Source organism: Larus michahellis, chromosome 2 (assembly GCF_964199755.1).
Source record: "Larus michahellis chromosome 2, bLarMic1.1, whole genome shotgun sequence".
In the NCBI taxonomy this organism is placed as follows: Eukaryota; Metazoa; Chordata; class Aves; order Charadriiformes; family Laridae; genus Larus; species Larus michahellis.
In genome coordinates this window covers 63,842,642-63,865,000 of record NC_133897.1, presented here as the reverse complement: position 1 = coordinate 63,865,000, position 22,359 = coordinate 63,842,642, and the positions used below count along the sequence as shown (strand labels likewise).

Genomic DNA, 22,359 nt, shown 5'->3' with positions numbered 1-22,359 from the left:
GCGGGCATTGTCGAGGGGATGGCTCTGGCACCGTATCCCCCTGGGAAATGCCCTTGGAGACTGTGCGTGTGCCGAGATGCGCAGGGCCCCTGTGGCACACAGCAGAGCTCCGTGGGGAGCCCCTGGGGAGCTGCTGTGGAGTTCTTTGCAAAGGCTGAGCAGAGCAGTTTGCCCAGCTGGGCAAGATGGGCAGCAGAGCCTGGGTCTCACCTGGGCTTCTCCCTCCTCTTTTTCCGTCCCCGTCTTTTGCGCTCTTCCTTCTGTTCTCTTCTTGGCGGCGTTGCCTCTCCTCGTGCCAGGCCTCTTCTCTCTTCCTTGTTCTTGGGGTTTGGGTTTCCTGGAGGGAGCCTGCAAAGCTTTCCATCCCGCAGTGGGGTTAGATAGGTAAAGGCAGGGTCAACTGGATTCCTGAGGCCTTCATGGAAGGCAAGCTGACTCCTTTTACCTTCTTGCGCATGTGCGCATGCTGGGGAGCCTCCCATGGTCTCTAGGGTGGTGGTTGGAGGCAAAGCGGCAGAGATTGACATGCCTTCCAAAAGGAGGTGGGGAAGGTCGAGAAGGAAAACAATTAAGTTTATTAAGAAAGTTTTTAAATGGTAGGCTTACAAGCGATAATCTTTTCAGCATTTGACGTCACTACTAACTCAGGAGAGAAACTCGTTGGGGAGGAAGACACTGTTAGGTGTGTTATAGTTGAATTTAAAATAAATCAAGTCCGAAATAGATTCAATAAATATTTATTGAGGTAGGAAGGCAAAAGCAGCGCTGGGCGGCCGGGGAGTCGCAGCTCCACCAAAGGCTCGCAAATTCAAGCAAGCTGAGCAGCTCTTTTTATCTTCACGGAGGTCGGTTTCGACATCTTCAGTACGCCCCTCTGTAGCTTCTTGCTTGAGGTAGTTTAGATAAAATGTTGGTCACAGAATCAGCTTAAAACAATACATTCTGATAACATTGTGGTTAAGCTTTTTGTCAAACAGGAGTTCCCATGTTGGTGTAGCAAGATAACATTGTGGACATGTCTCTTCTGGTTAAACAGGGAGTTCTCAAGACTGCCACAATGGGTTCGTTCCTCTTGCTTAACTTGTTCGATCAGCAAATCACCTTTAGTTACTTATTACAATCCCCCCCTTTTTTTATTTATAAGTGATTTGCTGATCAAACCTAGACAATACCTCACAAGCTGCATCTAATTCAGGATTTTCGTTCGGTATAATTTTCATTTCCAGTTCTGATTGCTTCATCACCATTAGCTGCACTTTTTCTAACGTGCTTTCAACAAAGGTTACAAATTTATTAATGACACAGGGTCCAAAAGTCAGAGCCAATAGCAACATCATGAGGGGTCCCGCCAAAGTAGAAATTACGGTAGTCAGCCATGGTGACTGATTAAACCAAGGTTCATTTTCTAAAGTTATGGTAATCAATACCATTAATAGGATGCCAGCTTTCATTTCCCCACTGTTTAGTACCTCTCTGCCTTCCTCGTCTACTCCTTTGCAGAGAGCAACGGGATATCAAGATCTTCTCGGCAGCAGCAGATAGTCTTCAGGGGAATTATGCTGTTATCCTGTCAATAATTTCCAAGGTCTAAAGAGTTAGTTATCTCTCAAATATATTTCCACCTATGTGGTTGTTGTGCCCGTTTCCAGGCGAATCTTATAGCACACTGTCTTAAAACTCTATACCAGTCTGTTTCATGTACTTCCCAAAGTTCAGGTACTGACAGTTCCCACCCACAAAATAATTTACGAATTTCCACTGGATCCTTTGGTCCCCTGGCACATATCAAATCATTGCGACATTTCATACAGTAGGGTTGTCTCTTAAATGAAACACAGGACCAATCTCTATTACAATTTAGACATCGGCAAACAACCCAACATAAATGTCCGGAAGTAGGGTGTTCTAAGCAGGGTATTCCCCAGAGATCTCCTATTCTGGGTGATTCGGGTATCTCCGTCTCTGTTTCGCAACAAAATGGAAAAACCTGGGGAGTTCCTGTTAGTTTGTATAATCCACCCCCCCTGTTTGGTCCGGTATCCTTTCTTCACTCCAAGGTGCAAAATATACCTTTCGTAGAGTATTTCCTGGTGGTATTTGGAACCATCGATATAAACTATCTCTTACTTCCCTTCTGGAGTGGTTCATTTACCGGTCTCGCTTTTCCTTATCTTTATTCGAAGATCTCCTGGTTCCGATGTCACAGTCCACTTCTCTGGGAAGATAGGTCCCTTAATTCTACTAGCGTGAGTCCATCCTTTTTCTGCTGTCCGTACAGCCGTATCTGTGGTAAGTAAAACAACAAAGGGTCCTTCCCAACGGGGTGTTAGGGAGGTTTCTTTCCAGGTTTTGATTAGTACCTGGTCTCCGGGCTGGATTCGGTGTATGGAAATGTCCAAGGGAGGTCTTTGTACTACCAAGCCCTTCTTTCTTAGTTCCTGTCTTCTTTTTGTAAGTTCTGAAATATATTCTGTTAAAAGTTTATCCTCGACTTTTGGGTGTTCCACTAATAACCCAAAGTCATAAGGCATTCCATACAACATTTCAAAGGGGGATATACCAGTATCTGTTCTTGGCTGAGTTCTAATGTAAAGCAAAGCCAATGGTAAACATTTAACCCAATTCATTTTTGTTTCCACCATAAGTTTGGTTAGGTGTTTCTTTATCTCCCCATTCATTCTTTCTACTTTCCCAGAACTCTGTGGGTGCCAGGGAGTATGGTATTCCCATTTTGTACCGAACAATTCAGTTGTCTCTTTAATTACTTTGGATGTGAAATGTGGACCTCGGTCTGAGTCAATTACCACAACAGTCCCATATCTTGGAATAATTTCTTCCAAGAGAATCTTAATAACTGTCTTTGCAGTAGCTCTTACCACTGGAAAGGCTTCTACAAAGTGCGTAAGGTGATCAACCAAGACCAATAAATACTGATATCTCCCCACCTTTGGCAATTCGGTAAAATCCACCTGTATTTTCTCAAAGGGTCCTTTAGCCAATTCACGACCTCCTTGAACCTTTTCCCTAAGTTGTTGTTTATTCACTTTGTGACAGGTTAAACATCCCTCTAAAATCCTTTTAGCTAGACCGTATATTCCGACACAGGCATAGTTTGTCTCAAACTGATCCACTAAAGCTTGAATTCCCCAATGAGTTTTATGGTGTAATTTATTCAGTATTCCCCGAGCTAATCCTTTTCGAAGAATTTCCCTGCCGTCTGGTAGCAGCCATTTATCACCATCTCTTTTTGCTCCAATTTGTTTTAGCTTATCCAATTCTTGGAGAGTGAAAGTTTTATCTAATTTTAGCCTTTCAGGTTCCTCTCTCAAGGTCTGAACCATTAATAATGCAGCCCGTTTTGCCTCTGCGTCGGCTAGATTGTTTCCTCTTACAGTATGGGTTAGTCCCTTCTGATGTCCTTTTACATGGACTATGGCTATCTTTAGTGGACCTCTTAATGCCTTTAAAACTTCTAAGATTAGCTTTTCATGGACTAATCCTTTTCCCTGGGTGTTAAGTAAGCCTCTCTCTTCCCAAATTTTTCCAAAAGTATGTACCACCCCAAAGGTATACTTTGAATCTGTATAAATAGTTCCAACTTTATTTTCTAAGAGCTTTAATGCCCTTAGCATAGCATATAACTCACACGCTTGTGCGGACCAGGCTTTACTTAATGGTCCTGATTCTTTTATCTTAAAAGTATACCCATCCACAATAGCATAACCTGATTTCCGTTGTCCTTCAACCACTCGTGAGGAGCCGTCCACAAATAATTTTTCTCCTTCGTCTAATTCATCGTCTTCTAAGTCCTCCCTTATTTTAGTCTGCAAATTTATTAATTGGAGGCAGTCATGTGTCAAATCTTCTTTAGGTTCTCCGTATAAAAATTGGGCAGGATTCTGAATAGAAGTGGTTTCCATTTCTAGTCAAGGGGAGTTAATTAAAATTCCCTCATATTTTAGCAGTCGACTATCTGTAAGCCACTTATCAGCCTGTTGTTGCAATACTCCTCGAATGTTATGGGGGGTGTATACTTTTAGTTCACCTCCTAAGGTGACTTTTCCAACTTCTACTACTAATGCAGTGGCCACTATCGCTTGCAAGCAGGTGGGCCACCCGCGGCTTACAGGATCCAGTATTTTAGAATAATATCCTACAGGCTTTCTCTGCCCTGCCCATCCTTGGGTCAGAACCCCATAAGCTGTCCCGTTATCTACATTGATAAAGAGTTGAAAGGGTTTACGGATATCGGGTAAACTGAGGACAGGTGCTTCTACCAGATCTCTTTTTATATTTTCCCAACGATTCTCATCTTCAGGGGACCATTTTACCAACCCGTTTTTAGTTAATTTTTCGTACAAGAATTTTACTTTACTGCTGTAATTTTCTATCCACTGTCGACAATACCCTAATAATCCCAATAACTGTCTTATCTGTCTTTTATTAGTGGGCGCTGTTAGAGACAAAATTCCTTTTACTCTTTCGGGATCTAATTTCTTGTGTCCCTTTATGAGCCAATGCCCCAAATATTTTACCTCTTCTTCAGTAAACTGTAATTTGGACTTAGAAACCTTTAATCCCTTGAGGCCTAAAATGTTCAATAATTTGATGCTCTCATTTCTGACTCCTTCTTGAGTTCTTCCAGCGATCAATAAATCATCCACGTATTGTATTAGAATTAGTCCCTGACTTAATTCATAAGATTCCAGTAACTGTTCCAGAGCTTGTCCAAACAAGTTCGGAGACTCTGTAAATCCCTGGGGCAAAACAGTCCACCGTAATTGTTGTTTTCTATGGGTCTTGGGGTTCTCCCACTCGAAAGGAAAATAGTCCCTACATTTTCCTTCTAAGGGACAAGCCCAAAAAGCATCTTTTAAATCTATAACACTATACCATTTATAATCTGGACTTAACTGATTAAGTATAGTGTGCGGGTTAGCCACCACAGGGAACCGGGTAATGGTTCGTTCATTTACGGCTCTCAGATCTTGTACTAAACGATAGGACCCATCCGGCTTCTTTACGGGCAATATGGGAGTATTGTGGGGAGACATACAGGGTTCCAAAAGCCCTTGGGCCAAAAGTCTCTCAATTACGGGCTGCAACCCTTCTCTCCCCTCTCTAGAGATGGGGTACTGTTTTATCCTAATTGGCTGGTCTGGGTCTTTTATGGAGACTGTTATTGGTTTGATATTTAATTTTCCCACCGACCCTGGGCTATACCAAGTTTCTGGATTAATCTTGGCTTCATCTTCTGCAGTTAATAAGCATAATCTTATTTTTAATTTCTCTTGCTCTACTTCCAAATTGATTCCTAATTCCACCATCAGGTCTCGTCCCAAGGTTATACTCAGCTTCTGGGACCAATAAAAATGTTCCCACTCCATATTTATTTGGGGCTTCTATTGTTACATTCCTTATCAGGGGCACCTTAAAAGGTTCCCCCTTTGCACCAATTACTTGGAGTTTATCTTTTGATTCAACACATCCAGATGGTAACTTTTGGACTGTTGATCTTTCGGCACCCGAGTCCACAAGGAACTCGAACACTTCGTGCTGAGGACCCAATTTCAATTTTATCAAGGGCTCGGTAACCTTAGGGGTCCCCAGCAAATAGAGCCCCTGACCCCCCTAATCTTCCTTAAAAATCTCCTCATCCTGCATTCTTTTCCGACAATTTCTCTGTAGATGTCCCTTCTTGCGACAATAAAAACATTCTATGTCCTGCGAACTAAATCTTCTTCTTCTCGGTTCTACTGGGCCCTTCCGGGGACTTTCTCCTCTCCTGCCCTGATTTTGTCCTGCCCTGATTTTGTCCTTCCCTTACAGCTGCCATCAGGATCCTGGCTTGTTTCTTATGATTTTCTTCTTCCCTTCTCACATACACCTTCTGAGCTTCTCGTAATAATTCATCTAACCCCCTTTCCTGCCAGTCTTCTATTTTCTCTAACTTTTTCCTTATATCTGTCCAAGATTTAGCTACAAATTGAGTTTTCAGCAGGGCTTGACCCACTTGGCTATCGGGGTCTAACCCAGAATATAGCTGTAAACTTTTTCTCAATCTTTCCAGCCATTCGGTGGGGGTTTCATCTTTCTTTTGTTGTTCATTAAAGGCCTTATTAATATTTTGCCCTCTGGGTACAGAATCTCTAATCCCCTGAATTATCATATCCCGGAGATCAATCATGTTATTTCTATGTGCGGGGTCTTGATTGTCCCAATTGGGCCACTGTAAGGGCCATTTTACATCTCCGGCGGGACCATGCTGATGCCTCTGATCCCAATGCCTCATGCCTGCCATTCTGATCATTCCTCGTTCTTTGTTTGTGAACAAGATCTTTAAAATAGACTCCATCTCGTCCCAAGTATAAATGTTAGGCCCGAGGAATTGATCAAAACGTTCTGCTACCCCTAATGGGTCCTCTAACAAGTGTCCCATTTCTTTCTTAAATTCCCTCACATCCCCGGAGCTGAGGGGTACAGATACAAATCCAACTCCGGGTTGTGGTCCCCCCATAGCAGTCTCCCTTAAGGGATACAACAAGTTTTCCTCCCTCCTTTCTCTAGTTTGACTTCTAGTTATTCTTTGATTAGAAGGAGGAGCCTCTTCCCCAGGTTCTGTGGGGGCTGTTGGAGGGAGATCTTGCTCAGGACCTTGCGGAGGGGGGACATAGGGTGGGGGAGACGCTGGAGGTTCATCTACATCCCACCTTTTCTTTTTATCTTTTTTCTTTTCTTTTAATGGAAACAAATTAGCGGCCTGAGCCGTGCCCAGGATCCATAAAAAGGCGTATTCACTCTCCTCCTTATTAAATGGTCGTTTGTTGTTAACATATATGTTTAATTGTTGGCATATCCAATCCTCTAAGGATCCATGAATTGGCCAATATAAATCTTTTCTTATCTGTTTTCTTCCCCATACCTCCATACAATAATAGACCAATTTCTCCTTGGACTTCCCTTTTCGAGAAGGGGAACTATCCCAATATCTAATCATTAGGCCTAACGGGCTATCTTGGGGTATATCGGGGAGCCCACCCCCACCCCGTATCTCCTGCATGGAACCAGAAGTCCTATTTTTCTTCTGTCCCATCTTCCGAAAGTGCCTTCTTTCACTCAAAATTCACTCACTTCCCTCCATTCGTGGCCCACGCCCTCGCGGACAATGGGAACCGCACTATTAGGAGGTCCACACTCACTTCGTCCGGTGGGCTACTAAGCCCAGTGGACGTCTCAGTCACTCGCACCCGGGTACCCAATCCCCGACCGAACAGAACCGCAATATACTTACTCACTCCCGAGTCTTCGTCCGGATCTTCGTGCACAAAAATTACGGGGAACTGCAGTATCTCCTTTCTCTTTTCTTTTTGCTTTCCTATCTCAGTTCGGAAAATCCAGGTGAGCTAAGTCGGAATCTCCTCCGGGACCATCCGAAGATGGGGCGCCCTCCCAGAGTTGAATTCCAAGTCAGCTGTCTGGATCCGAGTCACGGCACCAAATATGTTATAGTTGAATTTAAAATAAATCAAGTCTGAAATAGATTCAATAAATATTTATTGAGGTAGGAAGGCAAAAGCAGCGCTGGGCGGCCGGGGAGTCGCAGCTCCACCAAAGGCTCGCAAATTCAAGCAAGCTGAGCAGCTCTTTTTATCTTCACGGAGGTCGGTTTCGACATCTTCAGTACACCCCTCTGTAGCTTCTTGCTTGAGGTAGTTTAGATAAAATGTTGGTCACAGAATCAGCTTAAAACAATACATTCTGATAACATTGTGGTTAAGCTTTTTGTCAAACAGGAGTTCCCATGTTGGTGTAGCAAGATAACACTGTGGACATGTCTCTTCTGGTTAAACAGGGAGTTCTCAAGACTGCCACAATGGGTTCGTTCCTCTTGCTTAACTTGTTTGATCAGCAAATCACCTTTAGTTACTTATTACAGGTGCTTGTCATTTCTGTAAAGTAATAGACTGAGGAAAGCTATTGCCCAACACTGATGTTCTCCTAACCCTAGGCACAGTAAATTGAAAACCTCTTAATTTACATCAGGCAACAGTTACAGCACCCAGGACATCTGCATACACAACAAGACACCTCTCCAACACCCGGAGCTTTTTATGCTGCAAAGCTGAAAACTGCAGGGATGACCTACATACTACCATGACTGTAAGAGATACCACCCAATTCTTGCTGATGCCTTCAGTCTCATCTCTTTATACATTCTGATGCAAGGAACTTCAACAAGCACGGTATTTTTATCACTCCACGTTACAAAGCTAATTACATGGGAAAAGGAAGCCAACCTTTAAAAAAAAAAAAAAACAAAAGTTGGCCCTTGTTGGTAAACAAGCATTTTTCTTCATTTAACGTGTCACTCCTGTCCTGTGAAATCGCAAGACCTATGAGGATTAAACTTCAGCATCCTTCGGTAGCCGTTGCCCTGCAGAGTTGCGATTTCTTTGGAAAAAGCCAGGAATACCGCCGACTGCCTGGTGTTTAACGATTCACCCGCTCCCTCCCGAGCGCGGCGCCGAGCAGAGGAGCCCGGCCCCGGCCGAGCGGGCGGAGCGCGGCGCTCACCTGCCCGCCCCGCCGCGGCGGGGGAGGCGGGCGGCCGGGCGGCCGCAGCCGGGAAGGGGAGGCGATGGCGGCCGCCGACTCGCCGGGCTCCGGGGACCTCTCGCAGTTGGTGAGCGCAGGGCTTGCTCCGGCGGGGAGAGCGGCGGCGGGGAGCGGGGACCCCCTTGCCTGCAGGGCTCCGCCGCCTGTGGGGCACCTGCCTGGCACCGGCGGGTCGCCCCCGCGTAAGGCCGGGCGGAGAGGAGCGGGTCGGAGCCGGGCGTAGGGCCCGGCCGCCGCGGCTCGCTAGGCTGGAGCTGCCTTCCGGGGCCGCCGCCGACCGGGGCTCCTGCTTTCGGCTTTTTCTCTCTCTATTTCCCCCCCCTCCCCTCCAGGCGGAAAATCTGCTGCATCAGCTACAGGAGAATTTTCAAGCTCTGGCTGAAAAGATAACGCTGAGAAATATCCTCTTTTGAAGGCGGGTGGCTGGCTCCGCGGGAGAGGCTTCGTGTTCCCAGGGCTGCGGTTCCTCTGCCGGACCGAGCTCGGTGTGTTCCTCCCCCCCCCATGTAAAGAGGGGCTTTGCTTTTTAACATTGGAATGTGCTTTTTTTCCCCCCTAAACATCAAATTAAGATAGAATGATTGACGTCGCTAAACACAAGCCCATTTATTTTTGCCTTTACTGAGAAGGCAAACTTAAAAAGGGCTGTAGTAAAAGTCGTATCAACCCCCTGTGAGCTAGTCTCTGTGCGGCAATTCTTGCTTTCAAGTAAAAGAAGCAACAAATTACACATAAAGATTCTGAAGGTGCAGTAAAAAAGCAACCATCTTCAAAAATGCCACCTAAATCAGCATATTGCTGCAAGTTGCTTTAAAAACAACTGTTAGCCCCGGAGTGTGGGAAGGTGAGCCCTCAGAAATAGAAATTAAGACTTAAAGGGGCTCTGAGCTTTTGCGTTAGATGTACTTACAGAAACTACCTCTGCTTTCTGAAACTGGATTCATTACATTTTCAATTTTTTCTGAAACTCGACCTTTCAGGAAACGGCTGCTTTAGTGTAAGAGAAGAACTCTTATTCTGATTGTGTAGGTTGACTGTATGGTATCACTTAAAATAGTTCCTTGAAAATAAAACAATCTCTTACACAGAAAATACTCCAGGAAGGTATTTGAAAATATTTAGATTTTGAAAGAAATTCAAGCAAGAAAAACTTGCTTCTCTGTTGCAAAAGAAAGTAGGATCATCTTGTAATGCTTTGTGCATGCTTCACCTTGCGTTAGTGTTGAATGTGAATAAGAGGCCGACACATCTGGAAGAAACCACCTCGTTTTTTCTCACAGAAGAAAAAAATATAAAATTATAGAATTCTTATGTATAAAGCTCTCTTTAACTTTTTACTGGAAGAAATGGGCGAGCGCATTGATGACCTCGAGAAGCATGTTGCTGACCTGATGACAGAGGCTGGGATAGAAAACACCGACGAAGAGTTGAAAGTAAAGACACTAAGTTTTACTCTATTTTATGTATTTCCACTTAGTTTTGAACTATGGGCAGCACCCAGCATGAAAATCCTGTTTACATATTTATCGTACGTGCATTTACTTGGATTTTAAAGTACACTGAGATTTTTTTTAAAAGTACTTAAAATTACCTTGGATTTTTTGCCAAGAGCCCAAGAATGGTACCACTTTTTTTAAAAAAAAACAAACCCGTAGCTTGACAGACCTGTTTCAGCTGAGTGCCATATAGAAAGGGCAGTGCAAACTAATCCTGAATATGTAAACTGAGGCGGCACAGTTAATAAAATGTGCGTGGCTTAAAGCCCTCCTGCCCACCATTCCTGTCCCTCAAGTATGCTAACCTAGCTGACTGAGGATTTCCGCTGGTATAAATTTACGTACACCTGCTTGTAAACCCGCTTCAGCTTCCCACCGTGGCTCAGAGCACACCTCTTGAATGCGTTCACCCCCAACGCAGCAGCAGTTGTTTGTTCTTGCAGCAGTAAGATGGTGGGGTGGAAGGGGCAAGGTTAACTTCAGTATTGTTGTCAAACACTCCGCTATATAAAATCACGCTACGGTTCAGGATTGCATGCTAGATTTCATATCGCTGTCTGTTGCAAATGCTGCCCCCTCTGCCCCCACACATGCCTTAGTCGGTGTTCTAAGTATTTACAAGAGAACATCGCTTCCGTGTTCTGTGGGTGTGGGTGGTGTCTTCTTGCTGTTGCTACACGCTTTCCGGATTCAAACTGAGACACATCGATGATTATTGTCATTTAGGGACCACTTACCCAGTGAAAGACAGGAAGGTCTGTAAATACCTTTAAGTACTTCAGGCATTTATTTCTTCTGATGCCTTTTGCATGATAAGCTATGTAATGTAATAATTTTCAAAAATATAGAAAGACAATCCATGAAGATGTATTTAGCTGTACAGAGATCTTCCTATTTTTATGCTGAATCACATCCATGAATAATTAAACCACTAACCTGCTTATTCACTGTTTGTTCGCAGCACTGAAATGAGGATGCGATCAAGAAAGATAAAGGGAGAACAGCACCGCACTGAATCTGGGAGATTACAATCACTGTCACTAGTCACAAAAAGCATCAGCGAAAACAAACACGCTTACATCACGTCACAATAGAATCTCAAATTTATTTTTTTTTAAACTATTGCCCCAGGGGGAAAAAAGAAGTAGAAAGCTGGGTTTATTCATCTAAATGGGACACTGTACTTCCTGTAACTGGGAAACAGTTTCACAGGGGAGACAAAAATCACTATTTTGGATGGAAAACTATAGCCTACATAGTGAACTTATCCAGCCACAAACTTTTTCAATGTATGAAAATATGTTTCATTTAAATATTAAAATTTTCATCATATTTCTTTGTTGCCTTAACTTAAACATTCTCAGAATAACAACAGCCTTCTATGACAAAACTTTTCAATTTGTGTATGCCATTTTGCTGCTCCTTTAAACGTTTGAGATTACAAAATGCACCTTATCTTACTTGATGTTATTACAAAGGTGCCTTTCCAAAACATCAGATGTACAATGAACACAGACTGTTCTGCGCTAAGAGAAACAGCAGCGTTTGCAAAGATCACAGCTGTTCAGTTGTTACTCTTGCCGCAAGCCCACGCACAGCTGTGCTCACCTGGGCAAATAACATCATCCAGGTATGCACATTGTGCCAATTTCAGTTCTTTAACATTAGCCGTTTTGATGGAAGAGCCTGAAGACTTTGAGATAGATCGGAATTCTAGTTACCAAACATGTCCTGAACATGACACAGCATAGCTTTGAGCAACTTGGTCTAGTGGAAGATGTCCCTGCCCGTGGCAGGGGGGTTGGAACTAGATGATCTTTAAGGTCCCTTCCACCCCGAACCATTCTAGGATTCTATGATTCTAAATAGAGTACCTCAGCTAATGAAGGATAAATATGCCTTTTAAAACCTTGGCAGGTGTGAATCCTTATGATGTCTTACAGATTCTTCATTAGTATCAACAAATTATTCTCATCAATGCTGTAATGCGCGTAGATTCGCAAGCAGTGCCAAACTGGGGGGAGAGGTTGCTATGCGAGAGGGCAGGGTGGAGAAATGAGCCAACAGGAACCTCATGATGTTCAAAGGCAAGTGCCTTTGAGTAAGCTCATGCTGCAGTGCAGTTGCGAGGGGCTGGCTGGCGTGTAGCTTTGCAGGAAAGGTCTGGGGTCTGGTGGACAAGTTGAAAGCGAGTCGGTAGGGCGCCCTGCCAACACAGGCTGCAGCCACATGCTGGTCAGTGTCAGCACAAGTAGGTCATTCTCCTCTATTCAACTCCTAGGAGACCACACCCAGAAAACTGTGTCAATCTGGGGGCTCCCCGGCTCAAGAAATATATTGTTATGAGGCAGTTAGACAGCCAACAAGATATGGTGGAGAACAAAATAGATGAGGGTTTGAGAGAATTCTGTTAGTTAAGCCTTAAGAAAAGGCTACGGCTTGCTTTCTGGCTGCAAGTACCTCATGGTTGAGCATGAGGAACAGTTAGACTCTTCTTGGAGGTGTTTTACACGAGAGAGTTAACAGACACTAGCTGGAACACAGGAAATTCCAGTCAGATGGAAGGAACACTTTTTTCAACTCAAGCAGCAGAACAGGCTTTCGAGAAAGGCTAAGGAATCACATTCCTTAGAGATACTTAACACTGGACAGTCCTGGGCAACCTGATCAAGTCGGACCTACTTTGGGAGGTCGGACTAGACCTCCGGTAGTCCCTTCCAATATAAATGATTCCATAATTAATAACCACTGCGAACCAGATTAATTTAATTTTACTTTCTTGACTCATTCTAAATCTTCTAAAATATACAAATAGTAAAAAAGTGTATTCCCCTTAGTCTTGTGACAAACTGGATCAGAAGTACAGGTATCCCCTTTCTGCATAGTCTGGCTCGTTTTTTCGTAATCCTGTAAATATGCATGTATCAGTTTAAAAAAAAAAACAAAAACAAACACACCAAAACAAATAACTCACAAAAAGCCCCCACAACACTGTCTCCATTACTGCAGAACAAGAGTTGTCAGAAATTCGAATGGAAACTTCAAAAGCCGTGCCACGGTGGAATCCAATCCAAGTCTCATGAGTATATATGCATTTTAGTATATCATTAGACAAATGGGAGGTGAAATGAGAGAAAGCACAGCTCATCCTTTCTTCAACTGTTGACTATGCCGCCAGCTCCAGAACTGCAATTACTCTTTGGCACTGCAGAATCTACTAAGTACTTCAAACTCACTACTGTATGCATAATCAACACGAAAGAGAAGTCCATCACCACAAGTCGGTTAAGCTGGGGGGAAGGGAAATCATGGAAGATACCTCCTCTGAGTTCTGCTGAACACTACTCAATGCACCTTAGTGCTTTCTTCCTGGTTTTAGTGGATACAGAAGACCGAGATACTACACACGGAAAATCTGACAGAAGTGGTAAGCCTTCATCTGCAACATTATGACTTTGCATCCACTTACACTTGTTTTCATTCTCAAATTTAATTAGCTAAAGAAAATTAAGGTAAATAAGTGAAACTCATTTTATTCTCTAAAAAAAAAAAAAAGCTATAGTATAGTTTTCCCACGTATTTCTGTAACAAAAGCAAACAAAACCAGTTGAAATGTTTTTCTGCAAACAGGCTTTTTGTGTACAAAAATACATCATACCAAAAGGACAACACAGAGTAAAGTCTTTAAAAAATAAAAATACCTTCCAAAATTCATCTACAGTATTACTGCAGTCAGAGAGTTCCAGGCTTCATGTCTTTTACTTTTCCAAATGGAATTCTAACCTTTGAAATAATTCAAAATATGCTCAAAGTTGAAGGATTTGGGTTGGTTTTTTTCTTTTAATATATATATATGTACACACATACACAAGAATAAATTTAAGTGGATGTAGGGTTAAAAAAAAGGCAGCCCCAAAGAAATGTCAGTATCTGTATTTAGTGGAATAATCTTTTGGCGATACCACCAAACCTCGACCTTTGCGGGCTCCTCTATAAACAGTTTCTGTAATGTCAATCATCTCTTGCTTATCTTCCATTGCCCAGTTGATCTTGTTGTTATTACCTGTACCTAAGTCAATCATGATGTGTTTGTTCCTTTAAAGGGAGAGAAAAAGAAACAGACAAGTTAATATGGTATTATAATTCAGAAAGAAACTTTATACTCCCACAAGAATGCTTTGTAGGATTCAAAAGAAGCCCTTACAATGTAAAAAGGCTTGCAAAATAAGCCTCCAAGAAAGAGTATCCACTCCTGTCACTCAAGTTGACATTTTACTGCCTATTTCTAAAGCTAGAACAAAGACTGCAGACATGGCCCCAAGACTGCTACTCAGTGCAATTATCCTTCAGCATATTCCCCATTGTTTATATTCTTTCCCACTACTAACACCAGAGAGAGTTCCATGCTTGCCAGTAGCACGTTTTATCTCATCAATGTAGACACCTTGGCTCCAAAAAAACCCTTAATACTTTGGGTATATCTTTAAAGCAAGTTTGACAAGCTTGACCTCTACAGGGAGTTTCAGATTTAAAACTAAGAACAACGGATAATAAAAACAGTTTTCACTATTGCTAATTTGTATTCCATTATCAAAACACTGTTACTACGCTAACTGGAAAACAAGTAATTTTCCTATTTAATCACCTCATTCTTTTGTAGAGCAATGAAAATAAAAGCATCAGTATGCTGATATGCACCTAGAAATGATCTGCTGAGACACTGTATTTGACGCACAATAAATTTAACTGAGTTACATTCCAGAACCATCATGTACCTGAAGAAAAACATGACAGTACAGGGATCGTACAACTCGTACATCTTGTTGAAGTCTGGTACTTCTGTGATATCCACAAGATAAATGACAGCAAAGTTTTTTACCTAAACAGAAGAAAACAGGAAATATAAAAGCAATACACATTACCAAAACTTTAATTGTTTGTATTACAGATCAAAAGACATAAGCTTTCATTATTGCAAAATTTATTTTCCAAAATATTAAGACATAGAATCACAGTAAACAGCCTTGCCATTATTTTTAACCACAACGACCAATTACCATGAGAAGTATTTTTAAGTATAGCCAAGATGCTAATTTGACATCCAGTATCAACTGGAAAGATACTACGCTAAACCAACATCCAGAGAAACGAATGCCCTTTACGTACAACTGAGAGCTCGCAGTGACATGCACAGTCCTATACAAGTGGAGTAACTGCTTTGTGCAAGCCAAGCTCACGTTTTGCCTCCGTCGTCAGCTGCTTACAGACTTCAGACAATTAATGATCTAAAATGCCCTGGTGCTTGCCTCCAAGCATTTTTTTCCCTGCTAAACCATCTAATTTGTTTAACGAGGCTAGTTAAATGAAAACAAAACTGATAATTTAATAATAAAAACTGAACGCTTTTGGAGAGGTGTAAAGGTAAAACAGGAGCTTAAAATTTAATTGATAATGAAAAAAAAGACCTTGATAAGAAGCTATTCTCTGGGCAATTATGGTAAAATAGGCTTTCATTTTGCAGTTACCGAGTTAAATGCACAAGAATCCCTCCCCTTTAATGTCATAATGTCTTCATTCCTGAAAGAAAACCATGTCACATTTTTATTTCCTAGATGTAGCATATTTATCCTTAAGTGGAATTAGGGGAAGGTTTAGTTTCTAAACTTAGCTCATACATGTACAGTAGAAATTAACACACACACATTAAAATATAAGTCAGTAGGCATCTAAATTATACAAACCTTTAACTGTAAGGTATATTATCACATACTCATGCATTATACCATGAACACACAACCTTGCCTGCCCCATCCTTACTTACATACAAATATAATTTCGGTCCTTCCCATTTGACTACGCAAAATTACCTGCCTGAGGTAACACGTGTGGTCTAAGTTTTATGACAAATTTACTGTTTATCACAGTATTTCCCACATGTTATTTTTGCTATCAAACACCTAAAAATGCTATGAGTAGTATAATTTCTGCTTGATGTAAAGATGTTTTATTTTAGTCCACAAAACAGGATTAGACTGTATCAGAAAAATATTATATACTGTGCACCCCGTACTTGACATCCTAGCAGGTACTTTAATTGAGAAGTATGGAGACATTTGTTTACAAAAACCAGAAACACACAGTAAATAAATTTTGACAGACTCCTGCTTCAAGACAGTTTCTAAATTATGAAAAAACAATCGCACTTCAAAGATGTAAATAAGTATTAGTAGCGAAGAAAGTACAACCTCTTCTGGAGTGAAACAGCATTGAAATAGTTTTTACTGGGCTTTTATGAAGCCAGTTACAATCCTAGACTCTGTCAATGATCTAATAAAAATATCTCATTTAAGCCATGTTCCAAAACTGGCAAGAGGTAAAGCCTTGAAAACCTGAGTTAGTCATAATATCAAATTCTAACACCCTCTGAAGTGATCATTCATGTCCATTTCAATTTTAGATGAAAGATTTCTAAGTTACTTAACGGGATGTGCATAGTCAACAATTTAGCTGAGAAGTGACTGAAGTTACTCCCTGGTTAGCCTTAGGAGGCAAGAGACAGTTGTTTGTTATTTAAAAAAAAAACAAAAAACAAACCTGAACAGCCATTTTAATTTTCTCCTATCATTTCTTCTGCCATCCTGCTGACATTTTTAGCAGCAGCAGCATAGCTTCACTGTGGGGAAATTGCAACAACACATTCAGCAATTCTGATAAACTAAACATAATCTTTGAAAAATTATTTAATTTGGAGATTAGAAAATGATTTTAAGTTAAACCAAGCATTAATACAACATTCTTAGGACCTGCTTTGTTCACTGCAAGATTAGTCCAAGGAGATTATATGTTCCACCAGACAACCACTACAAAAGCACTGCTAAACCAAAATTCTACTTCCGTGAACTGCGTATTCCACATAATACTGGAACAACAAAGCTTTTAAAGTTACTTTTACACTATATACATTTAATTCAGTTGAGCTGTTGCAGAACCAGAAATGCTTGTCACAAGCAACGAACATCAACAGCCTAAGATTTTAGAAAAGAGAACCAGAGATAACGAATGCATTAGCTTATCTTCTGAAACTCAGGTGCTATTTAAGTCTTAAATAAGTTATTACATATATCTTACTCAAAAGGACTGGAGCATTCAAATCACCTTTGCACAGCATATATGCAAGTTATCACCATAATCAATGCATCTCAGACATTAACTGAATCTTCCTTCTCTCCTACATGGGAAGCGCAGCTACCTACTTTTATAGAAGTGAAACTGACAACAGTCACCTGCTCAAACGCTAGTATGAGGTCTGAAGCAGACCTTGAAGCTAGATACAGACTCCCAAATTTGAATTCTACGCTTTAAAAGGGGCTCTATTCTTTCCCCCTTGCTTTCTTAATTACAAATCTGACAAGATTACCACTTCAAAACCGCTTAGCTTGCAAGTGCATTGAATAAGGATGTGTTTTGTTAAGTTTGGACACTGGCTGCCAAGGTTGCCTGTGACATGGGCCTTGCCATGTAACACTGCAATATATGTAGCAGCAGGAGGTTGGGATTTAGGCCTAAGAATGAACTAGGTAAAAACAGTTAAGAGGCTAAATATGGAAAGAGTGATGCAGAAGCACTGCAGTGGCCATAATATCTACCATTTAGTGGCCATGGCAGACTGGGCAGGCTTGTCACCAAGAGGCATTTTATTTCAACACAAGACAAACCCTGTAGAACTACTCAAATATCTCTGCACAGCATTGACCAGTTTTACAGTGTGAAGAGGCACCTACTGTCACAGACACGGTATCAGACCCAAGACACAGCCGGCTCTAATTCACAAGGCTTTAGCTTAGGATCCATTTTAAGCAAAAGCAGTTGAAGTATTTCTGGATTCAGGAGTCAATCTATACTTGAGTGAGCAAGTCTTTGGAGACAAACCACAGCTTAACCACTCCCCATCGACTGGGACATGAATGCATCCCCCAGACAGAGTTGTCAGTTCAAAAACCACAGTCCTATATAGAAGGCAGTCGTTGCCAACAAGTTTGCTTTCTGACTTCTGTGTTATAACTGGGGATACAGTATGCAGACCTCAAAACAAGGATTACATACAACTCTCAGCAAGCAAACCATGCTAAATAAAAGCAGCTGCAGCTGTAACAATTGAGACTACACTGAGGCTGTTAATGTAAACCAAAATTTTACTCTCCAGACAATATGCAAAAAAACTTGTGGTATTTTAGAAATTGAAGACATAATAACACAAGTTTATTCTGAAAGTACTTAACCTCATGACATACAGTAATATTTAGTAAATTTGTTGCAGTAAGTCAGCTGATTTCTGGAAAAAAAAACAACGCAAAACAGAACAACCCTCTAGCGATAGACCTCCTTTTGGACAACTCCACACTTGTTCAACACCTGAAGATAAAAACATTTTCTGCAGAAAAAGAAGACAGACATTAACTTTTGAATGTATTTATTTCTGACCCTCTAACTTTCTTTATCCGTCTTTCAATTCAAAACTTTCTCTGTCTTACCAGGACATTGTAGCTGCTGTCCACGGGAACAGGACGGAGGACAGGAGGAGACTAAAAGCCAAACAGCAGCATGGATTCAAAATTTTATCAGGCTTACTTTCATCAGTTGGGCTTTTGTTGTTTGGTTTTTTTCCTTACTGTAGCTTCACAGATTAGTCTACATTACTCAACTCGCATATACAAAAAACAGAAGTACCTTATTGCCTAGCCACAGCTACAGTTCTGTGAAGTATTAAAATAGGCTTTATCTGATTGGGTGGACTACTATTAAATCTTTAAACAGAACAGCTCGACTATAATGCAGAGGAATCTACAGGACCCTTAACATCAGATACAGATTCTGTATCCTATCTTGATCAGGACCACACATGTTGCTGGTAAACAGGAAACACAGATATAGGAAAAATCATATGCCAGATTTACTTAAATCTCATCCAAAGTTCTCCCTCCTGACTTAACTTCATTAACAATGTCATTCAAAAAAAAAAATTAATGCATTCCTACAACATGAGATTGCCACAGCAAGATGATCAATGACTAGGAAGAATGGCAACAATCGTGACATTTCTTTAGATTTCTGTTAGGGCTAAGTAATACTATTTTTTTTTTTTTTGTTAAGATTCCAGTTCCCTTTAAGAAGCAAATCTCACAGCCCCATGTTAACTTATAGCTCAAAGTGCATACAGCAAATACCTAAGGAAATCTGAGATAAGATTTAAGATTCCATCTTCTCATCTTCGTCACCAGTTTCTAGACAATGTTTTTTATTTTTAGATGTCTTTATGGACAATGAAATCACAGGGAAAAAAACCAGAGGCACTAAGACTACCTTTTGCAACAATTCATTTAGGGTGAAGGCAGCTAGCAGACTTCCATTACTGAACTCAAAGACGCTGCAAACACATAAGTACAAACTTGAAAGTCTGTAGTACTGTCAATATTTATTTGAATTTTTTTTCTTGCTAATTATGCTGTAAGTTTAGCTGATAAATTTCTAGGGGGAAAGAGAAAGACATTACGCTGCTAAAAACAATGGTTAAAACTAACAGTTTTGAAAATGACACACGAATAAATGGATTACCTTTGCTCAACTTTAACTACAAACACCAGTAACTATATTACCAGTATGTTTTTTTATAGCTCCCTCTTTCCCTGCCTCCCCTTTCTTTTCCTTCCTCACTTTTCGTGTAACCTTTACGGAAATGCAGACGCACAACTAAATAAATGCAAAACATTTGGACAATCCTACCTAAACCTACATTGACCCAATACAACGTATTGGCTAATGTGACCCAGCTTCACAAAAGATTATCTTATTTACAGTATTCAGTCCTAAATAAATCATGGCTTTAAAGTATTTCTTAAAAAAGGGGTATTAAAGTAATTCAGCAGCCAAAGCCCTGTATTTCAGGGGATGGGTTTTTATAACTGCGAGCTTCCTTTTAAAAAAAAAGTGTATTTTTAAAAAAGGTGTTCCAGAGAAATTTTATGAAACTCAGTTCTTAGATGTTTGGTTGAAACCCTGACAAAGCAAAAATCTAACATCTTACAATTACCATTTGTTTTGAAACTCAGTGAAACCTTGCTTCTTTTTCATATAACACTGGGGGTAAAAGAACGGTCAATTGTAAGTGGAGTACATTTCAGTGAAAATAATCCGCTCTGTATTTTCATACAGTGTCCTAGTTTCTTTTCCCCCAAAAGGATTCAAACTGAGAGAGTCCTGTTTTCCCGTTATAAAGTACAGATAAACATTACTGCTACCCAAAAATATGCTGCAGGCTGAAAGAATATTGCACCATGGTAACAAATGTAAAATATGGCTACATTTTGTTCAAATGTAACATGCAACTACAGCACGTTAACATTCTGTATTGTTCTGTAGTATAAACACCTGTACAATTGGAACTTTTACTCACTCTTTAAAACAGCAGAGATCCAAACATGGCTTGTAAGCAAGAGGATGAGGAAGGATCTCCCCCTTTAATTTGCCATTTCTGCAGAGGGAGATTTTTAAATAAGAAGTTATATTGTTCTTTCTTCCCCCAGTCACCCCTAACTGACAGTATGTCTGCCAAATTGCCAAGCATCCTACCAAAAGTCGATACTAACAGTATCTGAGCATAAGACACTCCCACCATGTTAAACACAAAATGACTACATTAAAGCATGTCACAACTCCTTACTGTATTCTACTATGTCTTAACATTTGGCTATAGATATAGATCTTTCATTGTAGGGACTTTTGAGACTTGAGTTCATTTATTTAAAAATAACATTAAAAGAGAAAGAAATACACCACAAAAAGAACTCTGTATCAAGTCATACAGCACATATACAGTTGTGCATGAAGATAGCTTTTCCTACCCATGTTACTATTTCTGGTTCAGGGTTTTTTGCTTCATTTTCTATGTGGTTCAGTTAAAGAAGAGCTGTCAGTTTTCTACATCTATCACTACACAAAACCTTTACCAAATACATTAAAAGGTAAATTATAGCTGGTTGGTTACATTAACAGTATAATTTTTTCTTCAATATTTATCTTTCTTAAGTGAGTGACCAGGTGTTGGCAGCCATTCAGTTTCCATCTGAAAACAGTTTCAGAGTTTGGCTCCTAAAATTTAATTCAGCCCATGCAACTCAATGGAATGCCTTCTGCCTCCACAAGTAATATAACTGACACATTAACCAACAACATCCTGTACATTTTAGGATCTCGCCATTGTTAAGAGTCAAAATGAAAGTAACTTTTCAAGTTATTCAAATGGAAACCTGAAGCTACTGAACATTCTTATTGTAAAGTGACAGTGCTACATTACCCAAAGCCACAGCAGTCCTACTACCAAGCACTTGTTTCTGCTTGAATGCTGAGGTTCATTACATGATGGATTATTAGCAGGCAGCAACTCTGATTTCAGAACTTGCAACACTCTCTTCACCCCATTAAATGCTACAAAGATCAGTGTAGTAGGTGACTTTAAGAAACATTAACGAAAGCAAACCAAACAGCTTTCTTGCTGCCTCCTAAAGCTGGAACACCCCTCCAGAACTGAGCTGTAACCTGCCTCAGGCTTCACAGATGCCACTTGAAACACCGAGTGCAGAAAGCAACCGTCTCGCGTCACAGCTCCAGCTCACCTTCTCAGCAATGCTGTATAAGACTTCATCCATTTTCATGCAGGTGGGGTCCCAGTCGTGCCCAAAGCGGATGACCACGACTCGGTCCTCTTCCGAAAGGATGGCCTGGTCCACCTGCCAGCCGTTGTGCAAGTGCGGCAACATGTACGACATCCTGAAGGGCGGGTGGCGGGCCTGCGGGACGACACACACCACCCGGGAGCTGACAGCCCGGCCTGCCTCCGCACGGCGCCGCCAGCCCCCCTCAGCGGCACCCCCAACCCCACACACCCCTCCCCGCGCAGGCCCAGGCCAGCCTTTAGAGGCCGCGGCCTGCCATGGCGCAGCGCTGCCCCCACCCCGCCAGACCCTTGCGGGGCGCTGACGGCCACCGGGAGCTAGGGCCGAGCCCGAGCCCCCGCCCCCACCCCCCCCCCGGCCCGGCCCGTTCCCCCCCCATACCCCCTAGGCCTCCTTCCCTCGGAGAAACGGGGCAACGAAGCCAAGGCGCAATCGGAAGCGGAAGTGAGGCAATACGTTGACCCGACGGGGGCACGCCCCTGGGGAACGCGCTTCCGACCAGCGGAGGGGCGGGGCTT

The 22,359-nt window shown here is 41.6% G+C and overlaps 2 protein-coding genes across 5 annotated transcripts; one reads left to right on the top strand and one right to left on the bottom strand.

Moving 5' to 3' along the window:
• The first annotated feature begins 8,591 nt into the window (after positions 1 to 8,591).
• Positions 8,592 to 11,444, top strand: HSBP1L1 (heat shock factor binding protein 1 like 1). Of its 2 annotated transcripts, none has more exons than XR_012585584.1 (4): positions 8,592 to 8,683; positions 8,949 to 9,101; positions 9,961 to 10,049; positions 11,074 to 11,444. XR_012585584.1 is itself a non-coding variant. In XM_074575757.1 (4 exons), exons 1-4 carry the CDS (start codon positions 8,639 to 8,641, stop codon positions 11,077 to 11,079), a joined length of 213 nt encoding a protein of 70 aa, XP_074431858.1. In that variant the 5' UTR covers positions 8,592 to 8,638; the 3' UTR covers positions 11,080 to 11,444. The 2 variants fall into 2 exon arrangements, 1 of the variants encoding a protein (XP_074431858.1); XM_074575757.1 differs by having other exon boundaries at positions 8,949 to 9,015; positions 9,955 to 10,049.
• Positions 11,193 to 22,357, bottom strand: TXNL4A (thioredoxin like 4A). Of its 3 annotated transcripts, none has more exons than XM_074575754.1 (4): positions 22,223 to 22,357; positions 21,782 to 21,955; positions 14,888 to 14,991; positions 11,193 to 14,207 (listed from the first exon to the last, which is right to left on the bottom strand). In XM_074575754.1, the coding sequence occupies exons 2-4, from the start codon at positions 21,932 to 21,934 to the stop codon at positions 14,036 to 14,038; spliced, it is 429 nt and encodes a 142-aa protein (XP_074431855.1). In that variant the 5' UTR covers positions 21,935 to 21,955; positions 22,223 to 22,357; the 3' UTR covers positions 11,193 to 14,035. The 3 variants fall into 3 exon arrangements, with proteins under 3 accessions (XP_074431855.1, XP_074431856.1, XP_074431857.1); XM_074575755.1 differs by lacking the exon at positions 22,223 to 22,357 and adding an exon at positions 16,707 to 16,785 and having other exon boundaries at positions 21,782 to 21,905; XM_074575756.1 differs by lacking the exons at positions 21,782 to 21,955; positions 22,223 to 22,357 and adding an exon at positions 20,563 to 20,642.
• Between the last annotated feature and the right edge of the window lie 2 nt (positions 22,358 to 22,359).

Bases quoted from the DNA above. Each gene is read 5' to 3' on its own strand.
- HSBP1L1 (XM_074575757.1), top strand. From the start codon at position 8,639: ATGGCGGCCGCCGACTCGCCGGGCTCCGGGGACCTCTCGCAGTTG. The intron at 8,684-8,948 runs GTGAGCGCAGGG...CCTCCCCTCCAG, and splicing joins CCGGGGACCTCTCGCAGTTG to GCGGAAAATCTGCTGCATCA. The intron at 9,016-9,954 runs ATATCCTCTTTT...TTAACTTTTTAC, and splicing joins TGAAAAGATAACGCTGAGAA to TGGAAGAAATGGGCGAGCGC.
- TXNL4A (XM_074575754.1), bottom strand. From the start codon at position 21,934: ATGTCGTACATGTTGCCGCACTTGCACAACGGCTGGCAGGTGGACCAG. The intron at 14,992-21,781 runs GTGAGCTGGAGC...TCTTCTGTTTAG, and splicing joins TATACAGCATTGCTGAGAAG to GTAAAAAACTTTGCTGTCAT. The intron at 14,208-14,887 runs GTACATGATGGT...CTCCCTTTAAAG, and splicing joins ACTGTCATGTTTTTCTTCAG to GAACAAACACATCATGATTG.